Genomic DNA, 16,258 nt, shown 5'->3' on the forward strand with positions numbered 1-16,258 from the left:
TGAATAATAGTCTCCAGAACCAAAGTGCTGGAGGAACTCAGCTGGTCAGGCAGTATCTGTGGAAATAAATAAATATTTGACATTTTGGGCCGAGACCCACCAGAACTATTGGTTTTCTGCTTCATTGGATTTTTCTCAGCTTGGACTGTTCTTGATGTAGGGATATCACATAACCAACCAGACTTTACCACCATGTACTGGCTCCCACAATAAGGCTTTTAATTCCTCCTGTTTCCTTAACTTAAATCATTTGTTTTGAGAACTGTGACACGAGGAAATCTGCAGATGCTGGAAATTCAAGCAACACACACAAAAAATTCTGGTGGAACGCAGCGGGCCAGGCAGCATCTATAGGAAGAGGTACAGTCGATGTTTCGGGCTGGGACCCTTCGTCAGGACTAACTGAAAGAAGGGGTAGTAAGAGATTTGAAAGTAGGAGGGGGAGGGGGAGATCCGAAATGATAGGAGAAGACAGGAGGGAGAGGGATGGGGCCAAGAGCTGGAAAGTTGATTGGCAAAAGGGGATATGAGGGGATCATGGGACGGGACGTTTAGGGAGAAAGGGGGAGGGAAGCCCGGAGAGTGGAGAGCAGGCAAGGAGTTATAGTGAGAGGGACAGAGGGAGAAAAAAGAGAGAGGAAAAAAAGGGGGGAAAATAAAAAATATATTAAATAAATAAATAAGGGATGGGGTGTGAAGGGGCGGAGGAGCATTAACGGAAGTTAGAGAAGTCAATATTCATGCCATCAGGTTGGAGGCTACCCAGACAGAATATAAGGTGTTGTTCCTCCACCCTGAGTGTGGCTTCATCTTTACAGTAGAGGAGGCCGTGGATAGACATGTCAGAATGGGAATGGTATGTGGAATTAAAATGTGTGGCCACTGGGAGAATCTGCTTTCTCTGGCGGACAGAGTGTAGGTGTTCAGTGAAATGGTCTTCCAGCCAGCGTCGGGTCTCGCCAATATATAGAAGGCCGCACCAGGAGCACCGGACGCAGTATATCACCCCAGCCGACTCACAGGTGAAGTGTCGCCTCACCTGGACTGTCTGGGGCCCTGAATGGTGGTAAGGGAGGAAGTGTAAGGGCATGTGTAGCACTTGTTCCGCTTACAAGGATACCCGCCAGGAGGGAGATCAGTGGGGAGGGATGGGGGGGACGAATGGACAAGGGAGTCATGTAGGGAGCTATCCCTGCGGAAAGCAGAAAGGGGGGGGAGAGAAAGATGCGCTTGGGGATGGGATCCCGTTGGAGGTGGCGGAAGTTACGGAGAATTACATGTTGGACCCGGAGGCTGGTGGGGTGGTAGGTAAGGACAAGGGGAACCCTATTCCCCTAGTGGGGTAGTGGGAGGATGGAGTGGCAGCAGATGTGCGTGAAATGGAAGAGATGTGTTTGAGAGCAGAGTTGATGGGTGGAGGAAAGGAAGCCTCTTTCTTTGAAAAAGGAAAACACCTCCTTCGTCCTGGAATGAAAAGCCTCATCCTGAGAGTAGATGTGGTAGAGACGGAGGAATTGCGAGAAGGGGTTGGCATTTTTGCAAGAGACAGGAAGGGAAGAGGAATAGTCCAGGTAGCTGTGAGAGTCCGTAAGCTTGTAGCAGACATCGGTAGATAAGCTGTCTCCAGAGATAGAGACAGAAAGATCAAAAAAGTAGAGGAAGGTGTCGGAAATGGACCAGGTAAACTCGAGGACAGGATGAAAGTTGGAGGCAAAGTTAATGAAGTCAACGAGCTCAGCATGCGTGCAGGAAGCAGCACCAATGCAGTCGTCGATGTAGTGAAGGAAAAGAGGGGGACAAATACCAGTATAGGCTTGGAATATGGATTGTTCAACAAAGCCAACGAAAAGGCAGGCATAGCTGGGACCCATACGGGGTGCCCATGGCTACACCTTTAGTTTAGAGGAAGTGGGAGGAGCCAAAGGAGAAATTGTTAAGAGTAAGGACTAATTCCGCTAGACAGAGGAGAGTGGTGGTAGAGGGGAACTGGTTAGGTCTGGAATCCAAAAAGAAGTGGAGAGCTTTGAAAGCTTTGAGACCTTCCTTGTGGGGGATGGAAATATATAAGGACTGAACATCGATGGTGAAAATAAAGCAGTGGGAGCCAGGGAACTTAAAATCATTGAAAAGATTCAGAGCGTGAGAAGTGTCATGAACATAGGTGGGAAGGGATTGAACAAGGGGAGATAAAACAGTATCGAGGTATGCAGAAATAAGTTCAGTGGGGCAGGAGCAAGCTGAGACAATGTGTCTACCTGGGCAGGCAGGTTTGTGGATCTTGGATAGGAGGTAGAAATGGGAAGTGCAGGGTGTGGGAACTACAAGGATGGTAGCAGTGGATGGGAGATTCCCTGAGCGGATAAAGTTGGTGATGGTGTGGGAGACAATGGCCTGATGCTCCTTAGTGGGGTCATGATCGAGGAGTAAATAAGAGGGGGATCCACAAGTTAATGCTGTGCCTTGGCAAAGTAGAGGTCAATACGCCAGACTACAACAGCACCCCTCTTATCCGCAGGTTTTATAGTAAGGTTAGGATTAGTGCGGAGGGAGAGGAGAGCAGAGTGTTCGGAAGGAGTGAGGTTGGAATGGGAACAAGGTGTGGTGAAGCCGAGACAGTTGCTGCTCGAGGTTTCCTGTCCCATGATCCTCTCCCTTCTCCAGTCTGGTATCCCTTTTGCCAATCAACTTTCCAGCTCTTAGATCCACTCCTCCCCTCCTGTCTTCTCCTATCATTTCGGATCTCCCCCTCCCCTCCTACTTTCAAATCTCTTACTATCTCTTCTTTCAGTTCACCCTGACGAAGGGTCTCGGCCTGAAACGTCAACTGTACCTCTTCCTATAGATGCTGCCTGGCCTGCTGCGTCCACCAGCATTTTTTGTTTTGAGAACCATGCCTGTTCATGAATTCCCTGTAGATGTAATTAATATCCTGGTGCAGCCCATTCTCTCACCTTCACAATCTCCAAGTTGAGAAAGTAATCTTGTTTCACTCTTTTTCTGCAGTTAGCAACTTTCTTGATTTATTTAACCATATTTATTTAACTGTCATTCTTACCCTTGGCCATTAGGCTCTATAACGAGTCAACCTATAGCTGGGGAAGTGATGACCCCCTCCTGTTAGACTGTTTGAGGTAACTTTTTTTTATTCTTTCTTGCTTCTCTTCTAATATTTAAATATATGTATATCTGTGCACTTGTAATGCCACTGTGACACTGTAATTTCTTAAGTATCTTTCTTAATTTCATTCTGTTAATATTGAATTACCGCATATTACTTTTGAATAAAAAGTATAAACAAAACAGTTCAGTTTTTTTTCTCTCTGCAACTTGAACACACCTGAAATGTTGACTCTATTTTTCTCCCCATTGATGCTGCAGAGCTGCTGGGTGTATCTAACATTTTAACAGAGCACTGAATATGGAACTATTCAGGCCCTTCAGCCCATGATGTTGTGCCAACTACTTAATCTACTCTCAGATTAATCTAATCCTTCCCTCTTGCATAGCCCTCCTTTTTTTTATCATCCATGTGCCTATCTTAAGGTTTTCTTAGATACCCCTGATGCGTCTGCATCTACTACTACCTCTGGCATCGCGTTCCATTTTCCTACCAGTCTGTGTGAAAGGAAACTTACCTCTGACATCTCCACCCCCCCCCCATACTTTCCACCTATCACTTTAAAATTCTGCCCCCCCCATATTACCCACTCCAGCTGCGAAATAACATTCTGGCTATCCACTCAATCAACGCCACTTGTCATCTTGTACACCTTTGTCAAATCACTTCCCATCCTCTTGTTCCAAAGTGAAAAGCCTTAGCTCATTCAACCTATTTTCATAAGTCATGCTCTCCTTTCCAGGCAGCATCCCAGTAAATCTCCTCTGCACCCTCTCCAAAGCTCCCACATCCTTCCTATTATGAGGTGACCAGAACTGGAAACCATATTCCAAGTGTGGTCTAACCACTGCTTTATAGAACTGTAGTATCCTTTGTGAAATTCAATCCCCTGACTAATGAAAGCTAAAACACTATATGCATTCTTAACATTCCTATCACTTGTGACAACTTTGAGGGATCTATGGGTATGTTGACACCAAGATTCCTCTGTTCTTCTGCTCTAAGAATTCTGCCTTCAAATTGGACCTTCTGAAGTGAATCACTTCACATTTTTTTCTGAGATTATCTCCACCTGCCACTGATTCTATTGTATTTCTTGTAATTACCATGAATGAACACAAGAAAATGAATCTCAGGGTTGTATATGGCAGCATTTACGTACTTTGATAATAAATTTACATTAAGCTTTGCAAAAATCATTGCCAAAGGTAAAGCGATTTAGAAACATAGAAACATAGAAAATAGGTGCAGGAGTAGGCCATTCGGCCCTTCGAGCCTGCACCGCCATTTATTATGATCATGGCTGATCATCCAACTCAAAACCCAGCCTTCCCTCCATACCCCCGACCCCTGTAGCCACAAGGGCCATATCTAACTTCCTTTTAAACATAGCTAATGAACTGGCCTCAACAGTTTGCTGTGGCAGAGAATTCCACAGATTCACCACTCTCTGTGTGAAGAAGTTTTTCCTAACCTCGGTCCTAAAAGGCTTCCCCTCTATCCTCAAACTGTGACCCCTCGTTCTAGACCTCCCCAACATCGGGAATTCTTCCCTCTTTTCTCCTTGTAACTTGGGCTATGTCCCACCTGGTCCTGGGAATGATCTGTCCTAATGTTTTTCAAAGTACATCCTCTTTCTTAATGATGACATGTTCTATCATATCAACCTGTTTTACACAGTGCTCACAAACTTCAAAGTCCCTCTCACTGGTGAATACTGAAGAAAGTTATTTTCTGTTTTTAAGAAGAACATTTAAAAGCATTCAATCATGGCTAATTTTCCTCCTACCTTCTCCCCATAAGCTTCAACCCCCTTAACAATTAAGTAACTATCAGTCTGTCCCTTAAATACACCAATGACTTGGCTTCCAATGAAGGTGACAAAAAAAATGCTACTGATTTACTACCTTCTGGCTAAAGAAATTACTCCTTCTTGTTAGTTTTAAAGGGATATTCCTTTATTTTGTTTTTTATATCCTAGACTCTCCTACTAATGGAAACATCTCCACATCTACTCTCTATCCGAGCCTTGCTCTATTCAATAGGTTTCAATGAAATCTCCCCTCTATCAAGTACAGGCCCAGAAACATCAAATGTTCCTCAACGATTAATCCTTTTATTCTTGGGCTCATTTTTGTGAACCACGTCCATTTAAAAAAAAAATCCAGAATGGTTCTGATATAGGAGGCCACGTGGGCTATTGTGCCCAATTTACATGCCCCCCCCCCCCATCAGAGCATCTATCTGGTTCAAATGCCTGGTCCTCACCACGCATTTATCCAATTCTGCGATGGACAGTCCCAAGCCTAGCTGTGAAAGATGGAGGGTTTGTCACAGGGTGAGGAACTCTATTCTGTAAAAAAAAAACACCCAGTACTACAAAAATGCCAACAGAAGCTCCAAAGACTTAAGACTCTGGCGAGCTGCTGTCAGCAGACATTTCTCCACAGTAAACTTCATCTGCCTTGACTCTGTCCATTCAGTCTTCATAAGTTGTTCTGACCTTCTACCGACACATTATTATATGTAATAAGAAAGAGCTAGTTATCTACAACATTTAAAGCATTATCAATTCAAGCTACTTCCTACAAATATGTCTGTCTTTGTGTAGGGAGACAAAAACTGACGCACAATTTAGTATGTGTGGTCTAATCAGGGCTATATATAATTATAGTAAAATATTTTGAATTTAAAGCAGTCTTGCTTATAACATTGCTAGCATTGTGTTCTTCACAACCAGTAAGGTACATCTGAAGCAGAACTTCAAGACTGAGAAGTTCTGCTGCTCATAGAAACATACAGCATAGAATTAAACTCTTCAGCCTGCCAAAGATGTTGTGACCAAGCGTGCAACAAAGTATCAATAAAGTACCCCAAAGACTACTCATTCACTCGGTAATTTGACATACCACAGTCAGTCAGTTAGTCTCTCCCCTTTCCCCCTCCCCTCTATCTCCCCCCCCCAATAAGGGGAAAAAAGTTGTCTCCATCTCACAGCGAGAGGGGAGACATAACAAACAACTCACTGATTTACGATGTTAAAAGTCTGTTGCATCACTTTTTCCGAGCTCTGTGCCCTAAGAACTCTGGTCTCTCAGCACGCAGCCAGCAGCCAGCTTGCTGTTTTTGATCTTCCATCTCCCACGACACACTGATTCTCCGCAGAGGCACCAACCACAAGTCTGCCCGCCTCCAGAGCCACAAAATCCCGGAATTCCGAAGGCGAGCTAATCTTCTAGGCCGTGTCCTTGGCATATCGAATAACGGCCAGTCGTGAGACCCTAAGAGCAGGTCCCATTCCCACAAAAAACTGAAGTCAGCATGTAACTCCAGGTCAGGGTCTTCAAAAGAACCCTGAAAGGGAAAAATAGAGATATTAAAGATAGGAATAGAGTTGTTTCCGAAGATGCAAACAAAGGCGTGACCATTAGGTGCCATCATTCCTTCACTCCTCCCCCCAGTCCAACTAACCTTCTCAAATTCTATTATCCACTCACACACTAGGCATAGCTTACAGTGGCCATATTAACCTACCAAACTCTTAAATTCCTCTTAAATATACTTCTTATGAACTACTTTTGCTGCAATCTGCAGCATGTTACATTCCTCCAAACAATGGACTTTTAAGTCGCCTCAATGATCTTCGTATCTCATGATCAACAGAAGAACCGGGACCAGTCGGGCACAGTGCCTTTAAGGCTCATGGCGCTGTGCCTTTAAGGCTCATCACGCTGGCTGAAAGCGTGGCTGAAGAGGGGGAATGAAGCAAGGCTGAAACACAGGGATGAGATCTCCTCCAGCAAGTGTCTCGTTAGCATATGTGCAGTCACGGGAGAATAAAATTGAGGATTTGAGGCAAGACTGCTGGATCAGAGGCAGAGGAGAGTCTGCTCAGTTGCATGCCTTTCTCCAGATACACCAGTTGCAGCAGTTGGACCAGAAGGAATCTCGGTTCACAGAATGGACTGAACTGTGGACTCGGGGGAAGGCGAAAGGAGAAGGAGTGTGTTTTATGGTTAACTTGCGTTGGTGCTCTGACATGGCTGTTCTGTCCAACTCGTGTTCCCCAACTTGGAACACCTAATAGTCAAATTCTACTTACCTCAGGAGTTCTATGTAATCCTGACTGCAGCTTATATACCACCAGCGGCCAACTGCAATCAAACGCTCGCAACACTGCACAATGTCATCTGTAGACAAGAAACCAGCCCATCCCTACACATTTCAAATTATTGATGGAGACTTCAACCAGGCTGGTTTGAAGAAAACCCAGACCAATTACCACCAGCACATAACCTGTAGCACCCGAGGTCCCAACGTACTGGACCACTGCTATATTAAGATGAGGAATGCATACCATTCCTTGCCCAGACCACATTTTGGTAAATCAGATCACTTGGCTGTCCTTCTACCTGGATGCAGGCAGAGGCTAAAAAGCAAACCTTCAGAGATTAGACAGAGGTGGTCACAGGAGGCAGAGGAGTGATTTTGCTTTGAGTCATGTTCAAGGACTCACTTAAAGATCTGAATGAATAAACCATGGTTGTGACACTCTTTATTAAAACAGCTGTAGATAAGTGTGTCCCCACAAAACCCCAACCATGAGATCCGAAATCAACTGAAGGCCAGATCAGAGGCATTCAAGTCTGGAGACCAAGGAGGCTACAACGGGTGCAGGTACAATTTCTGGGAGTGGAGATTCTGGACCAAAATTGAAACAACGAGGGATACTTCATCAGCTGTGGCAGGGCTCGAATGCTATCACCTCTGATAAAGTTAAATCAAGCAACATGGGAGACAGCAGGGTTTGGCTTCCAGAGGAGCTCAATGCCTTCTGTGCTCACTCTGACCATCAGAACATGGAGGAGCCATCACAAACTCCCACATCTGAGTCTCTGAGTCTCTGAAGCTGACATGTGGGCTGCCTTAAGGATGGTGAAGAAAGCATCCAGACTGGACAGGGTACCGTACCACATACTAAAGACCTGTGCTGGCTGGTGTGTTCACTGAGATCTTTCACCCATCGCTTCAGCAGTGTGAGGTACCCACCTCCTTCAAGCAGGCTTCAATTACGCTGGTGCCCAAGAAGAGCATGTTGATGACCTGTCTCAGTGACTATTGCCCAGTTGCTCTTGCATCCACAGTGAAGAAGGATCTTGAGAGGTTCGTGATGAAACATATCAGCTCCTGCCTGAGAGACATCTAGGATCTACTCAAATTTGCCTACGGGATCAACTGGTCCACAGCAGATGCCATATCAATAGCTATTCACTCAATCCTGGGACATCTGGACAGCAAAGGTGCCTACATCAGGATACTCTTTATTGACTACACTTCAGAATTCAATACCATCATCCCCTCAAAACTAATCAGGAAGCTCCAAGACCTTGACCTCAATACTTCCTTGAGCAATTGGATCCTAGATTTCCTCACTTTAGACCCCAGTCATTTCAGATTGGCAATGACATCTCCTCCATGATATCCATCAGCTCAGCTGTGTGCTTAGCCCCCTGCTCTACTCACTGTATACCTATGACTGTGTAGCCATGCACAGCTTCAATGCCATATTCAAGTTTACTGATGACAGTACAGTCATGGGCCAAATCAAGGGTGGTGATGGATCTGCATATAGGAGGAAGCTCGAATAGCTAGCTGAGTGGTGTGATAACAACAACCTCTCTCTCAATGTCAGCAAGATCAAGGAACCCTGATTGTAGACTTCAGGAGAGGCAAACCAGAGGTCCATGAGCCAGTCCTTATTGGAGGGTCAGAGGTGGAGAGGGTAAGCAATTTTAAATTGCTGGGTGTTCCATTTCAGAGGACTTGTCTTGGACCTAACACGTAACTGCAATTGTGGAGAAAACATGGCAGCACCTCTCTTTCCTCCTGAAGCGTCGTGGCCCAAAATGTCGACTGTACTCTTTTCCATAGATGCTGCCAAGCCTGCTGAGTTCCTCCAGCATTTTGTGCGTGTTGCCTCTATTTCCTTAGGAGTTTGCAGAGACTCAGCATGACATCTAAAACTTCCACATACTTCTATAGATGTCTGGTGGAAAGTAAACTGGTGGCATCATGGCCTGGTATGGAAACACTAATGCCCTCGAATGGAAAGTCCTACAAAAAGTAGTGGATTCGGCCCAGTACATCCCGGGTAAAGCCCTCCCAACCATTGAACATACCCACATGAAACGCTGTCACAGGAAATCAGCATCCATTATCAGAGATCCCCACCACCCAGATCATGCTCTCGTCTCACTGCTACCATCAGGTAGAACCACCAAGTTCAAGAATAGTTACTATCCCTCGACCGCTAGGCTGTCTAATAAAAGGTGTTAACTGCACTCAGATGCACTTGCCCCATGATTGAAATGTTCCCACAACCAAGAGACTCACTTTCATGGCCTCTTTATCTCATTATCACATTATCTCCTGTTCTCATTATTCATTATAATTTATTTATATTAGCATTTGCACAGTTTGTTGTATTCTGCACTCGGGTTGATCTTTCATTGATCCTGATGTATTTATTATTCTGTAGATTTACTGAGTATGCCCACAAGAAAATGTATCTCAGGGTTGTATATGGTGACAAATACAGTATATACTCTGATAATAAAATTTACTTTGAACTTTGTATGTGTTTGGAATGTGGGAGGAAACGAGTACCTGGAGGAAACCCACGTGGTCGGAGCAAGAGCATGAAAAGTAGTCAAGGTCGGCATCAACCCTATAGTTTTAATGCACTACCTTGATGTACCTTCTCCAAGAGCTGAACATTTTAATCTATTAATGACCATTTATACCAAGGATCATTTGAAAGACTTCTTCTTGCATTTTAAAACACCTCCCCTTTATATTAGCCCATGGTAGATGTAGTCTTCAATGTTCAAATAGGTATGAACTGTAACTGGAAGTGAAGTGCACAATTTTCCTAAGGCACAGGATTCCCCACTCAATATGGTCTAACAGGAGCCTTGTATAACCTTCACAGATATGTGTGTCTGTACACTCTTAGAGTCATTGAATGATTCAGCATGGAAATACTGTATGGCCTTTGCCCCACCTTGTCTGACTGGCGTGCAGATGAAATTTTTGCATTTATCTTTTTACATGCAAAAGCAGTAGACTAATACTAATGCCAAAAGATTGGTGATTGAGGAAAGTTTTAACTACACTATTGCTTTTGTCCTCTTTCTAGGTGGGCTTGAGGAGATCAAGGGGTTTGAGGGGCTGTTGGGCCAACAGAACTCACCTGGAAAAGCGTCTACTGGTTCTGATCATCCTGGTTGCAATGGCGCTGCTCTGCAGCGTCATTGCCCTGCTCATCAAATACAGAAGTAAGTGCTTCGCGAGGAGCTGTGTCATTGAAATTGAAGTAGGTGGCATTAACAGAACGAATGCATTCAGCCCTGCAGTGGCACTTTGCCAGCTATGGTTCTGTAACTCTCCATACTCTATCAACAAGATACGGGAAAAAAAAACTGCAGATGCTTTATATCCAAAATAAAAACACAAAATGCTGGGAAAAACTCAGCAAGTCAGCCACCACCTGCAGAAAGTGAAGCAGTTAATGTGTTAGGTTGGGCATCTTTCAGAACTTGGAAAGAGAGAAAACAAATGGAGTCAGAAAAGTTGGGTGAGGGAGGGGGAATGAAGGGAATATCTCTGATAAATGTGTCAGTCAAGTTGCAGGTTACTTTTTTTTGACTATGTAATGTGTTACTGATCATAAAGCTGTGAGAACTGCTGAGCAAGTTGGAGTATGTAAATGGGAAAACAATACTGAGCTAAAATGTCCATTTCTGAAACCAACAGCAAGGAAGCGTGAGTTACCTAAAGTTGGAGAATTCCATTTTGAGTCTATCTAATGAAACACTCCGGTTCCATCAGCTGCGTAAGTCTAGGGAAGGCAATCTCTGGCCCCGCCAAACGTGTGAGATGGAGGTACAAGCCTTTCCCCCACCTCAACCCCATTTGCGTGGATGCTGCATGAATTGTTACCCTGTTACAAATAAGTACCACGAAATAACAGTCAGTACACCACATACAATTAAATGATTTAGCTTTATAATTCTTAATTCGACTAAAGGGTAGGTAAAGGAAAAGTCAAAAAAGAAAAGGGCCCATTTTAATGAAACAGTCCAATGACCCCAAGTTGGAGCTCACAGTTTCTCCTTCGCAAACCCTCCTTCGATCTCCCCGGGTTTCGTCGGATCTTGGCCCCACTCCGAGTTGAGTCCTTTGACCTCTTCTCTCTGATGTCTTCTCCCTTCATCTCCCGCCAAGCCAAAAAGACCCAGTTCATCCCAGTGTCAGGCACACAACATGAAAACACACTCCCTTCAGTGGACGGTTCACATTCCAAAGCACCCGTTATCTCTAACCATAATCCAAACATGACTTCTACAGAAGGACCATTACATTAGCAGTGAAGCCTTTCCCAGGGTGTTACACTCTCCCCCCACCAAAATTAGTCACGTCCTCATGACATTGAGATAATTTGCGACCCCTCATACAAAGCACAAAGTCCAACCCAGGTGTCAATGGCAGTGACTTAGCTCACCAAGGCGATAGATGCCACACTCTATACCCCCGGTGCTACATGGGCCAGCCTATCTGGTGGTCTCCTGATTCTTTGAGACCTCCTTACCCAGTCATCTACTTCTTCAGGTCCAGACACTCCTTGGGATACTTCTGGTCGACATGGCGAGGCCTCCCCCGTCTATCACTCGTGCCCTGTGGCAACTCGGACCCCTCTGCCACTTTGCTGAGCCCTGCTGCATCCCTTTCATGGTCCTGCTGAAACCCAGTCTGTCCACAGATAGACCCCTGATTTCACCAGACTCAGCGTGAGAAGGGCTGGGGACCTCTTCCTCAATCAGTGGGGAGTTAGCAAAAGGCAGCATATACCACACTCCATTTCCTCATCCTCTGGATCCATATCGCATTCAGGGGCGGGGGCCAGTCTAATCTCTCCTGCTGTTGGTCCTTCGCAGACGATGCAGAGTCCTCTTACTAGGTGTAGGCTCCAGCTTGGGCTCTGGGTCAACCTGCACCTCTTGTCCCAGAGGCAGAAGGTGGTTCCAGTGGAGAATCTAGACAGACCCATTCCCATCCTCTGGTTTCACCTGGAAAACTGGCATGTTTGGCATCTGACTCTCCACTTTATAGGGTTTAGCTGCCCAGTGGTCAGCCAACTTATGCTTCCCAGGTAGCCCCAAATTCCTTATGAGGGCTCGATCTCCCAGCATGAGTTGGGAGAACCTAACCTTTTGATCATACCTCCTCTTATTTCCTTGATTCTGCTTAGAAGCTAATTCATAAGCCTTTTTCAGCTCCTTTCTCATATCAGACACATACTTCAGATAAGTCTTCGGTGGTAGGTCTTCTTTGCCAGTCCCAAAACAAAGGTCAATGTGCAACCTTGCCTCTTGCCCAAACATCTGATAATACGGTGAGTACCTGGTAGCTTCATTTCGTGGGCAGTTGTAGCAGTGGACCTGTTGTCCTAGATGTTGACTCCACTTGGTCTTGCTGATTTCCAAAGTTCCGAGCATGTCTAGCAAGGTCCGATTAACCTCTCGGGCTGGGGATCACACTACGGGTGATGGCGTGGTCCTCAACTTCTTAACTCCAAGAATGCTCAGTAACTCATGAATGAGCCTACTCTTGAAATCCCATCCCTGATCTCTATGTATCCCCCTGGGGAGGCTGTAATAAATGAAATACTTCTCCCATAACATTTTGGCCGCCACGGACACCCTCTGATCCTTGGTAGGGAAAGCTTGCACATATCTGGTGAGGTGATCCGTGATGACTAAGACATTCGTCATGTTGCTGGCATCTGGCTCTATTGACAGCAAATCCACACACACCAGGTCAAGGGGCCCTGCACTCTGCAAGTGGGATGAAGGAGCAGTCCTAATAGGCAGCGCCTTCCTCCATATGCATCGAATTCACAACTTGCAGTGCTCTTCGATCTTCGGCTTCATTCAGGGCCAGTAGAACCGCTCTCTGAGCAATCACTTCCCCAGGACTCAATTCCAGTAAATGGCTTGCCTTCGGAGCAGTCAGCTTACAGTAAGCTTGTGAAGTGGCGTCATCAGAAGCTCCCAATTGATCTACCGCTCGATACTGCTCGTCTTCCCTCTGCCTTCACCGTGATGGAAAACTGGCGCATGGCTTTCACCCCCGGGGCAGGAACAGTCTCCCACCCTCCCCTTCAGGCGCACGTCGGGACAAAGCATCAGCTTGTTCCTGCTTCCCGTCCCGTACTTCAGGCTGAAATCATAGGCAGACAATGCCACCAGCCACCGATGACCTGTGGCATGCAATTTCACTGAGGTCAAGATAGAACTGAGGGGATTGTTGTCCGTCTTCACCTCAAACTTGGCACCATAGAGCTAGTCACTCAACTAATCCACCACAGCCCATTTCAATGCCAGGAACTCCAAATTGTGCTTGGGATAGTTTTTCTCAGAGGGTAACAGACTCCGGCTGACAAATGCAACAGGTCTCAACCCAGTGCCCTGATCCTGATACAGGATGCCCCCTAAGCCCTCTCGGCTGGCATCCTTGTGCAGTACATGTGGCAATCGGGGGTCTGCAAAAGCCAGCACAGGCACCTGTGTCAGCAGCTCCTTCAGTGACTGAAAAACCTCTTCACGTATCGCATCCCACCTCGCTCCAAAGGGCTAAGATACTTTTTACCCTCCTCTCCTTTTGTCCTCCTCCCTTTCTTCCCCAAGAGAGGGTAACCACACAGAAGCTGATTTGAAGGGTGACTCACTTTCGCATAGCCATTCTCGAACCTCCAATAGTACCCACAGAACCCAAGGAATGAACGCAAGGCACTCACGGTCTTGGGCCTTGGCCACGTGGTCACCACCTCTATCTTAGAAGGATCTGTAGCTACTCCACTCCCTGAGACTTTGAGCCCAACATAGCTACCAGACATTTGGCAGAACTGGCACTTGTCCAGGGAAAGTTTTAACTTTTTAGCTTTTAGGTGGCCCAGCAGCCTCGCTTCATGTTCTTCTAAGGTGGATCCAAACACTATGAGGTCATCCAGATATACCAATACCTCAAGCAAGTTCATATCCCCCACCATCTTTCTCCATGACCCGCTGGAAGGTTGCAGGAGCTCCCGAGATGCCCTGGGGCATCCTTTCAAACTGGAAACGTCCTAGGGGACATATCAATGCTGTCTTTGTCAGCCTCACTCATGGGGATCTGGTACAAACCACTCCTCGAGTCCACCACACTGAACTACTTTGCACCACTCAGGCAGGCCAGCGCATCTTCAATCCTCAGGACATCATACTGATCAGGGATGGTGCGCCTGTTCAGAGTCCTATAGTCCACGCACATCCGTACTCTCCCATTCTTCTGTCGGGCCACTATTATTGGGGGCACAGAAGGGCTTCGGGACTTGGTGATGATCCCAGCTTCCTTCAACTTACACAAATGCTTCCGAACGTCCTCCACCTCTGCAGGGGCCAGTTGCTGCAATCGTTCCCTGAACTGGGTATCCTCAGTCACCCAGATAGTGTGACACGCACTCTTGGAACAACCCACATCAAACTCGTCAGTGGAAAAGACAGCTTCAACATCTTCTCTACCAACCACCTCTTCAACCTGCAGGAACTGGGGAGTCCCCAAAGTTGAATGACTCAGCGGTCAACTTTCCCCCCCTTTTTCGATAGTTTCTCCCCAGCGTGTCTCACAGGGGCACTAGACATTACTGTCACTGGGAACAGATGTGCCAGGGCATCCCCCGATTGAAGGTGACCTCCCCCTTCGTAGTGTTTCTGACAATCATTGCCATCCTGCTCGCCTGTACAACCGAGGGCCTCTGCAGTTCGGGCCTCACCAGTACCCCAGCAGGAAGTCCCGACTCCCCCTCATGGTCTTCTGGAGCGTCCACTAAGAGGGCCTCGCTCTCAGGCACTCTGGGAAATTTGACGGTCCCCATCACTCTCACTACTTACCCGGGCTGTACCACCATTGGCTTCCACTGGGTGAACCACACAGACCCTTGTCTAAATTCGGTATCCGGCCTAATGCAGCCACGCACATCCTCAAAAGTAGCTCGAAACACCGGGTGCATGGACAATGTTCCCAGAAAGCTCTCGCCGGACTTCTCCTTGCAGGTCCCCATGAACCTCCTCACAAGATGGGTGTTGGTCCCCACCAGAATTGAAACGCCGCCCTTCTCAACAGGGTCCAGACAAACTAGCACAGACATATCAAGGACCTCAGACACTCCCACATCGGTCTCCAAGAACTCCAACTTCACTGACAAATAATCATCCTATGGATAATCATTAGCACTAAGCCCTCAGATCTCCAGTACCCTGAATGGCGTCAATGGTAAATGCTTCAGGTACCGGTTGTAAAACGAAAGGTACAACAACGTGACCGGTGACCCCATGTTGAGTATGGCTTTAGCATAAATGCCCTCTACTCATAGCGACACACCGGATCATGGACCTATTAAGCCTTCAGTAATTGGGCCTTTTGCTTTCAGGGGTTCCTTGGTACATTGCTGGGAACATGTTCCCCCAGAGACACCAGGCTGTTCCCTCATTGGGTCTCCTCTAGGTTTTCTCAACGACTCTCCCTGCTGAGGTCCCCGGGGGCTCACTCTCCTTCTGGCGTGACACCTGCTGCCAGCAACCCTTTGCATTGTTCGTCCCCTTGCGGAATCCGCCCCCCCCCCACATCAGCTCCATCATATGCGGGGTGGGGGGTCACACCTGCTGATAACAGCCGAAACATCTCCGTTCTCAACTCTGCCGCAGTCTCCTCTACCACTTCCCGGAGCATGCTATCCGTGGTCACTTCACTACAGGCGTCCACTACCAAGGACAGTATCCTGCTGACGGAGCCCTTCCACTCCCCCTGTTCCCGCACCTCTCTGATCAGCTCAACGGGGGGGGCGCACATCTTACGAGACTGTCAGAGACCCCAAGCAATCAGGTCATGGGACTGGGTGCCCCTGGCTATCTGATCCATTCTTAACTGATCCACCTCAGCCGCCTGAATGACCCCTCTGCACCGCGAGCAACTTAGCTGCCTCTCTAGCCAAAAAGTAAAAGCAGAAAGCTTCTCCCCCTTCTCCTGGACGTATGTTCTGAA

The 16,258-nt window shown here is 46.8% G+C and overlaps 1 protein-coding gene across 4 annotated transcripts in view; it reads left to right on the forward strand.

Moving 5' to 3' along the window:
- The window catches only part of LOC134337883 (endothelin-converting enzyme 1-like), a 333,269-nt gene that overhangs the window by 213,389 nt on the left and 103,622 nt on the right, over positions 1-16,258 (forward strand). For all 4 annotated transcript variants that reach the window (XM_063033200.1, XM_063033203.1, XM_063033202.1 and 1 more), the window contains one exon: positions 10,317-10,455. In XM_063033200.1, coding sequence (XP_062889270.1) covers positions 10,317-10,455 — 139 coding nt within the window. The remainder of the gene's footprint in view (positions 1-10,316; positions 10,456-16,258) is intronic.

This window comes from Mobula hypostoma, chromosome 25, assembly GCF_963921235.1.
Source record: "Mobula hypostoma chromosome 25, sMobHyp1.1, whole genome shotgun sequence".
In the NCBI taxonomy this organism is placed as follows: domain Eukaryota; kingdom Metazoa; phylum Chordata; class Chondrichthyes; order Myliobatiformes; family Myliobatidae; genus Mobula; species Mobula hypostoma.